General features: G+C 41.0%; 1 protein-coding gene across 1 annotated transcript; it reads left to right on the top strand.

Moving 5' to 3' along the window:
* The first annotated feature begins 30 nt into the window (after window positions 1-30).
* Window positions 31-5,548, top strand: ackr3a (atypical chemokine receptor 3a). The gene is made up of 2 exons (XM_003455435.5): window positions 31-185; window positions 2,940-5,548. Exon 2 carries the CDS (start codon window positions 3,009-3,011, stop codon window positions 4,137-4,139), a length of 1,131 nt encoding a protein of 376 aa, XP_003455483.1. The 5' UTR covers window positions 31-185; window positions 2,940-3,008; the 3' UTR covers window positions 4,140-5,548.
* The last annotated feature ends 3,629 nt before the right edge of the window (window positions 5,549-9,177 follow it).

Below are 9,177 nucleotides of genomic sequence, written 5' to 3'. Positions count from 1 at the left end.
TAGCTGTTGGAGGCGTAGCTAGGAGTATCACCAAGTGCAGAACAGGAGGCTCGCATTCATTTGAAGGAGGCGGAGAGAAGCGCACGCAAGTTTCCTGCGGTGGATCTGAAGTTATCCTTTTAACATCAGGGGTTATCGCAAATAAACCTGCTCGTCGAGAGAGGAGAAAAAGAGAAGAAAGACAGGTAGGGTGCTTAATAAGCAGCTGTGTGGCAGGAAAAGTGTTCTTTTTTTTCAACTTTTAATACCTCTTAACAAATTCTTCTGAAATGCGCGACGTAATTTCGACCGCTTACTTCTTATACCAGCAACTGTTTCTGTTCTATTTATTACATTTTGACACTTTTATCGATTCTTTATTGTTATAAAAAAATGCCAGAAGAGGGGAAAGTATTGCTTAATTGTTCGTGAAACATAAACAGTTTATAATAATAGCCATTTTATTGCTCTCAATCCTTCCAGCCTGTCTGTAATCTGTTTGTTTGCTCCCCTATTCAAATCTGGAGTCGGGCTTCTGTATACCAAGCTCAAATCTGATAACAGACGTTTGTTTCACGTCTGATATAAATCAACAATGAAAACAATGACATTGCATGTCTGTCGTCAGAAGCAACTTGGATTTAGTGCTTGTGCGTAATGACGCACAAAACAACACTTTTGCTGTTCATCTACGCGGAAACCTAACGTCCTGTCCTAAACAGCAAATATCTGATTACAGACTGTGGACTGTAAATCGAGCCTGACAGGAGAAACTTGTGACAAACATGCTGCACCTGCACGATCCGTGTGGGCAGCATTTGCACATGAAAATGGTCCTCCCTATCTTTTATTTTCTGTGTATTGAGATACAAAAGACTTTTAACCTAATTTGTAAGTGGATAGTGGCGAGCTAAATAAAGGAAGAAAAGCTGGAGAAGAAAAGCTGGGGGAGAGAAAAGAGGTACACTGAGCGATACAGCGAGTAAGACGGAGAGATAGAGAGGGGCTTCATGCGCTGTCTGCGTTATCTAACAGTGTGGGTGTTAAAAGGTTAATTAGCTTGAAGCCCGCGGAGCTACCTGGCACCTGCAGGTATTTTCCATACAATATGAGGGAATTAGAAACAATTGTGGGGGATTACACTTTGGAAATCCCTCCAGGATGAATGGGTCTCCATGCCATCGCAAATAATTGAAAGTAAAAGTAAATGTGCGATACGTGACATCTTTTTAAACTGTTTTATCCCAGGCCATGCTAAAGGTAGTACTTCAGCTTATTATAATGTAAAAGCAATAATAGAAATGGATGTTGGAAGTAATGCTGGATCAACCGCCTACATTCAGTATTACCACAGAGCCTTTTATCTGATGTTGATATTAAAACCAAAAATCCCTTAGGTACCCCTTTCTGTTACATGTAATTTAATACTACATATAAATTATTATTATCATTATTATTATTATTATTATTATTATTTTGATTGGAATTTCCAATACCATACATTAGTATGGTATTGCTTAAAAAATGTATCATGCCATCATATTGATGCAAAATCTTTAAAAAATCAAATATTTTCACAAAGTTTTGCTCAGTAATTTAAAAACGTTGCCACCAGTCCTGCAGCTTAAAAGCAAAATGGTGCAAAATAAACTGGGCTGACCAATATTATCCAAAATTTGTCACGGCAGAGGTGTAAAGTGACATAAAATGAAAATAAATAATCAAACTGACTGCAGGCTTCGAGAGCAGACATAACCCTCCCCAGACAGCTGCACATCTTAATATGTTCCAGCTGTCCTTGTTTAGACTAAAATTCAACTTGTCTTTTTGTTCATCATCGTTTTTGAATTGGTGCCAATTATTATATGTACAGCACCGTTTTCTTACACAGACAGATGTCTGATATGGTCACATTTCACAGCTCTGTGGCGTGCTGTGTCACGCAGTGGTTGGTGACCTCCATGTTTACTGTGGTCGGACCATTCTGGAGGCGTCAAGCCTTCCCGCTGGTCTCCGCGCACAATTCACTCTGTGGGCGTACAAGTCAGTCAGGGGCGACGGCGGGGTTAAGCCTCTTGTGTTCTGGTTTTAATGTATCACCTTTCACCTCTGATCTTTCACACTGTGTCAAGCTGACAGTTAGCTGAGAGAGACATCACAGCAGAATACTGTGAATGAAGACCATGTAAGGGTGAATATTTTGGTGGTCCGCCAGGGTGAACAAAATCACGCCGGGTTTTAGACTTACCAAGGTGATCCAGACTGATACTTCTTTAATCTTGTATACGGTTTCAGTCACCTTATTTGCTGAGTGTGTGAAGCCTCTTTTTTAAAAATGTGTGTGTCTGTGTGTGTGTGCCATGTGCTGCTGCGTTATAAGATTCAGATGTTGCAGAATGACGTATTCAAAGTTACGAGCTGCCTTTTCTTTGATCATCTGTGGAGTGACAGCTGATCTTTGCCTGCTTTATGAGCAGAAAACAAACAAGGCTCTGGCATCAGGTTTCCCACCCTGACCACTGCTTTATCTTGGAATGCCTGGAACGTCCAGGAAATACACCCTGTTTGGACTTCTCGATCCGACTTCCTTGTGTCTAATCTGCACTCTGAGCCAGTGGAGCTAATGTAAACATTTATTGTGGTGCCCCCTGACTGCACATCAATCATAGAAAATCCCACTGTTTGTGACACGGTAACAGAGAGCCTCTATTAAGTCATGAAAGCAGTGTTTTAACAAGTTAACCGCATTAAGATTCTTTGGGATCTGGTGGCATACCACAAGTGGGTTTGTGTTTTATTAGTTCATTCAGTGCACATGAGTAAAATAAGCCAGGCTTTATGCAACAGAACCTTAGGTCTTAAATATAATACCCGAAGGTTTGTTGAAAAACCTCTCACTGTGTCATTATCAAAATAAATATATGTTACAAGAAATTATAATTTACTGTCATGTTTTTCAGGCTCTGTCCCAATCAGAGGCGGTGTGTGTTACCTCCCAGCGGTCTGTTGTCCTCTCCAAGTGCTGAAAAATGAATGATATGGAGATCCCGTGGGACTCTCTTGATGAGCTCAACTTCTCTGACACATTCAGCAACATAACAAGTGTGGAAACAATGGTGTGTGCAACAGCATTCAATCGTACGGCTCTGCTGAATTCCATGTGCGTCCTCTACACTTTCATCTTCATCGTCGGCCTGGCCGCTAACGCCCTCGTCCTCTGGGTCAACATCCGTGCGCAAAGAGACTCCAGCCCTCGCCACGAGACACACATGTACATCGCACACCTGGCAGTTGCGGACCTCTGCGTGTGCGCTACTCTGCCTATATGGGTGAGCTCACTGGCCCAGCATGGCCACTGGCCCTTTGGTGAAGCGGCATGTAAACTCACGCACCTGCTCTTCACCGTCAACCTTTTCGGGAGCATCTTCTTCCTGGCCTGCATGAGTGTGGATCGCTACCTGAGTGTGACGCAGCAAGCAGATGAGGGAGGTGCACGCAGGAAGTTGATCCGCCGTGGTGCGTGTGTAGGGGTGTGGCTTCTTGCTCTGGTGGCCTCCTTGCCAGAGACCTACTTTTTGCATGCTGTGAAGTCAGCACACGGGGACACCATGCTGTGCAGGCCTGAGTACCCAGAGGAGAACCCCAGGGAGTGGATGGTGGGGGTGCAGCTGAGCTTCATCCTGCTTGGCTTTGTTTTCCCCTTCCCCATCATTGCTGTGTTTTACGTGCTGCTGGCCAGAGCTTTCGCTCGCTCCTCTTCCTCTTCTTCTACTTCATCGTCTTCCCCAGTGGAGCGGGAGCGCTGCGTGAGCCGCAGGGTGATCCTAGCTTACATTGTGGTTTTTCTGGCCTGCTGGGGGCCCTACCACGGTGTCCTTCTGGTTGACGCTCTGTCACAGCTGGGCGTAGTGCCGCTGACCTGTGGCCTGGAGAATGTGATCTACGTGGCCTTACATCTCACCCAGTGCCTGTCCTTGCTTCACTGCTGTTTCAACCCCATCCTCTACAACTTCATCAACAGAAACTATCGCTATGACCTCATGAAGGCCTTCATTTTCAAATACTCGACGAGGACGGGCCTGGCACGTCTTATTGAGGCTTCGAACGTGTCTGACGCCGAGTACTCTGCTGTAGCCGTAGAAAACCCACCACAGATTTAAAAGTTACAAATCTCTGCAAAGCATTTAATGAAGCTTTTAATTCAGTGTAAACTTATTTTACAGCTGATTTGTTCTGTCTATTTTCAGCATTATGTTTGACATTAGAAGACAATGAAAAGAGAAAATGCTAGAGTCGCAGAAAAGCTTGAAGATCGTGAGACTTCATCTCTGGTGGACTGATTGAAAAGCACTTAGAAAGCAATGTTATTATAAAATCTGTTACAGAAATCATGTAGCTAGTATCATTGTAAAGCCAAACCAGTGACTGTAAATGTGTTAAGTCATTGTTTTTGCTGTGCATGTAAAATTGTATTTGTTGTAAGTTTGTATGTGTATTCAATGTATATATATCTTTGTTTATAGTTGTATTTATATGTGTTTAAATCAGTTTTCCTCTTAAATGTCTTCACACACTGATTTCTGCTCAGAGCTCCACTTCATACAGTGCTGCTTCAGTATTTAAGTCCTGCTGTGTTATTGACCACAACCTCTTCTCATATCAGCAAAAAAGCCTACAAATAAGACAAAAGACTTTTTTAGGTTTCTACCTATTAAAGGAACACTTCAACTCTTTTGAAAGACAGACTTTTCACTCTGACTGAATTTATGATATTAATGCTATTCTCACATTTCTAAACTAAACATAAACACAGCAAGTTGCTGATTAGCTCAGCTCAACTTAACCTACCCTCCTACTTTAACCTCACGGCTCAGTTTTATTTTGGTCGTAAATCTTTCCAGACCATCAGTCTGGAACCATCAGCTGTGACTACTGAGCTCAAAGAGGAGATGCATGTCGCTTCTGACTGTTCTGGAAGGCATTATACAGTATTCATTGCTGTCACTCTTATCTTGTATCTGTGCTAGTGAGATACACATGTCCATGTGGTATTAATCCTGCTGGGTTATCACACAGGCCGCAGACAGCGCAAACCTTATGACCAAAATAAATGAAAAGCTTTATTCCTCTCATACAGGCAACACCCAAGTGTTTATTGGCAACCAAATAACAAAAACATCATCATGTTTGCATGTGCGTACATGTGTGTGTGTGTGTGTGTGGAGGTGTCCAGGTATTACAAATGCCTATTGCTGTGTATGAAAGGGCATGACAGCAAAAGATGACATTTTACATGTTATAAAATGTAAATAATACAGTCGACCTGATGTCTATTGTACGAATCAGGATGTTTTCTTTCTTTCTTTCTTTCTTTTTTTTATATGCTGACACAGAGCACATCTTCTCATGTGATTGGTTACATATGTAAGCTGTTACACTGAAATGTTTTTTTCATGTGGCAATTCGAAAGAAGCTGAGAAGCAAACATGTGTCTACAAGAACAGAGGCATTCCTTTGACACGGTAATGTGTAACATGTGTATTATTCTATATTAAATGCAGACAAAATATTTTGCTTCAGTGATTTCTTCTTCACCCCAAATGATTGTTTATTTTTTCTTAAACTTTTTTAAAAAATGGAATGTGGTTGAGAAAAAGCTTTTGCTACACAGTTTGAATAAATCCATCCAAAGAATCATCAATCTTCAGCTAAAAAGACAAGTAAGTATCGCTTTTCATCGTTAATCCCAGCTGCCACGTCTAATATACGCTAAACTCTTGGACAGGCGTGGTTCAGCTATAGTTCATGAGGTACGATTTAGTATAAAAAGGAAAACACATTTTCCAGTTATTGTCATACTGAAAAACCAAAGGAAAAGGAAACAGATTTTATTTTCAGGGTCAGATGAAAAGCCTTGATTAGTTCACGTCTTTTCGCATTAAATGATGCAAGGACAAACAGGAAACAGTTCAAGTCCTTCAAAAATGCCACCAGATTAATATACAAATGTAGATTTAATATCTTTTTAGCAGCCGTGCTGCTACCAAATTGCAAAACTGTTCCAAGATGATGCAAACTAAGCAGTTTGGGGGATTTTCATGCCCAGTGCTTGACCTGCAAACTTCCATGTTCATGCAATAAATTCTTTAGCCAGTGCACACCCCTCTAATGGGATGACAAGCTCATTAAGGAATATCATCTTGATGGCCAAGAGGGAGGTACCTTGGCCAAAGTCAATGCTCATTTTGCCTGAGGGCAGAAGTGTTGATGCAGTTCCTTCCAGTGTTCCCTCCTATCCTGAGGAAATGGATAATATTTTTTTTTCTCAATAGTCACTGATAATGTTATCCTCATAATTGAAAGTACCAAAACTCTAATATTTTTACCTATAACAATAACTCTGTGTTAGCTTTGTTTCTGAGTATGTGCCTACTCTTTCTAACGTTTTAAAACAACTCATCAACCCTTGTCTACATATTTTCAGTGTCTTGACCTCCTTTTATAGCGTTAAGTCACGCCACCAGCTGTAGTAACCTTGGGACAGTGTAGTCTTGCTGACAAGCTGTGTTGCTGTTTTATATTGGGAGCTGAAGAGCAAATCAGCAGTCTACGTTGTTGAACCAGGAGTGCATTTATGTCAGACTATAATAAATGACTGCGATAAGAAAGCTGTGCAGGGATATCCAAAGGTCAACCTAGTCAGTGCTCTGCTAATGATACTCTCCCGGCCTCCTTCTTGTCTGAGAGTCTGCCGTGATCTTTCAGCACTCAGCGTGTGGTAGTCGCCTCACCAGAGCTATGGCCTCTCTATCTGTTCTGGTGTGAAAGATTTTCCACACACAAGCCCAAGCTATCTGCCCTGAACTTTGTCAATACATTCCTGATGTTAAAGCCTAGTTATGGCTCATTTCACCCTTGCTAACTTGCTCATCTGCAGTGAAAGAATGAGACAGCTTCTGACTAACTGAGAAATGGATTCTTTTGTTCTTGATCATCCTGTATGCAGGTCCCGATCAAGCATTTATGAGCATGTGTGCTCCCAAATTTCAATGTCTTGTGAGATGATTTAATTGAAAGGTATTCAGAAACATCAGAAACTAAAGTCGAGCAGTGACTCAGAATAAAAGAGCAGTTGGCTTAAAAAAGAGCTGATTTGGCCTCGCAGTCCTGTAACACTGTCAGGCTCAGGATCAAATACTAGATAACTTGTCATTTTTTTTCCCTATACAATACTATTGAGTGCTAATAGATTTAGATTAGGAAAAAAATTAATGTTGGCAAGGATTGTGCATTTGCTTAACGGGTTTTACAGGTTTTAAACTGTTGGTGCTTGACAGTTGGGGCCTTTTTGTGTAGCGTTTTGCATATTCTCCCTGCACTTACATAAGCTTTCTAAGGGTCCTTTAGTTTCCTCACAGTGCAAAAACCCGCTTAAAAAAAAATTATTAGGTTACATGTTGATTCTCAGTTGGCTGTAGCTGTGGACATGAGCATGAATGGCTACCTGTTCCTCTGCAACCAGCTCAGGGTGCAGCTGGCCTTTCACACACAGTTATACACTGCTATTTGCCCTAGCACCCCCTGCAACCTTAGTTGGATATATGTTTAAAAAACTAAGTGCAAATAAATCAAAAATTTTTTAGCTGTTCCACTTTAAAACACATGCCATTTCCAGATCACCATAAAAGTAATTGCTACACAGTGAGTCTGGGGGTCCCTGCAGTCCTGTGCCTTCAGGTCCAGCTCATTCTGAGGCTATAAACATCCCATGCGCTGCTTACTTGCATGACGGCAAGCAATTGTATTGCCTCGATACTACACTTACACATGGAAGATGGATGTTTGCATAGTTAAGTGCAGTATGTGCAATTCCAGATGAGGCTCTAAGATGTACTGTATATATTTCAGTCCAGTTCCTCAAGCCACCCCGGTGAGCAACACAATTGCTGGCTGGAGTTTGTTATAGGAATCTTTTTTCTTTTTTAATTTACGGGGTTGCCACATTTATGCACTGTATAGATGCAGAAGAGGTTTTATGGAGGGATACCCACACGTCTGTGGTTAGCTTTTAAGCAACAAAAAGCAGGACGTTTAAGGTTGGAGAAACATTGCGGTTTTGGTTCAATATAGTTGAACATGTTGTCCCAATCAGCCCAAGACTTTTCCATATAAAACTGCACCATAATCATTTTTAAAGAGTGCTGTAACTGTAACCACAAGAAAGTTTAGATTACTTTAAACTGGATATTTAGTGGGGGTGGGCAAAGTGCCTGACGTCTTTTGACATCGTACTGATGTAGTCTCATCTAATTAGAGGCAAATACTGAAGCTCACCTTTTCCTCATTATATATATAGTAACATGCAATCCATCGAAATTACATTTCCTTCGTGATTTCTGGCAGTTGGGGCTCCCTTAGAGTCAGAAAAGTAATAATATATATGTAAATTTCCCTTCTAGCACTCTGCAGTAGAGTGTCCTATATTTTACTTGAACTGTGCTTATGCTGTGATCTGATGTGCTTCTACTACTTCTGTTAGATGCTGCTTACACCAGATCTGTCAAACATAATGAAACAGTGCTCTATGCAAAGCCAAGCCCTGAAAAATGTTAAGAGATTCCCCTCTTAATGCTGGTTTTACAAGATAAAGTGTTTGTAATTTATTGTTATCACTAAAGCACTTAGGATACCTCAGATTTGTGCGATTCTCACCACCAAATGGAAAGAGTTACAACAAAATTTATGAGATACAGAAAGCCAATATCCTGTTCAGCCTTTGCTTCTCTTACAGCAGGGTCATATGTGAGTTATGGTACTACAGTACAGTGTTAATGGGGGTTATCTGTTTTAGTTTGATTTAATAAAACAGGTAATGGGCCAGAAATGAACACCATTAGGGGAGTGTTTTTCCTATAGCACCATTGTCTCCATCTCGTGCTGGAAAGAGATAACATTAATGAGTTATGAAACAGAGGGAAGGTGCAGAGGTAGGGAGTAATTTAGAGCATTTAGACATCTTTTTAAAATGCTTTCTATGGGAAACACTTTACAAATGTACATATTTTGCAAATAGTATTCACACAAACACAAAAAGCTTGTGCAGTCACTGCAACTGTCACATCATTTCTGGATTTCCAGGTATTTAAAGTGGGTTCATATCTTAGTCAAGCCCGAGCTTGTTCCATTCACTCTGGCAGG

The sequence above is a fragment of the Oreochromis niloticus genome, linkage group LG16 (genome assembly GCF_001858045.2).
Source record: "Oreochromis niloticus isolate F11D_XX linkage group LG16, O_niloticus_UMD_NMBU, whole genome shotgun sequence".
Lineage (NCBI taxonomy): Eukaryota > Metazoa > Chordata > Actinopteri > Cichliformes > Cichlidae > Oreochromis > Oreochromis niloticus.
This window is presented reverse-complemented; position numbering and strand designations above follow the sequence as displayed.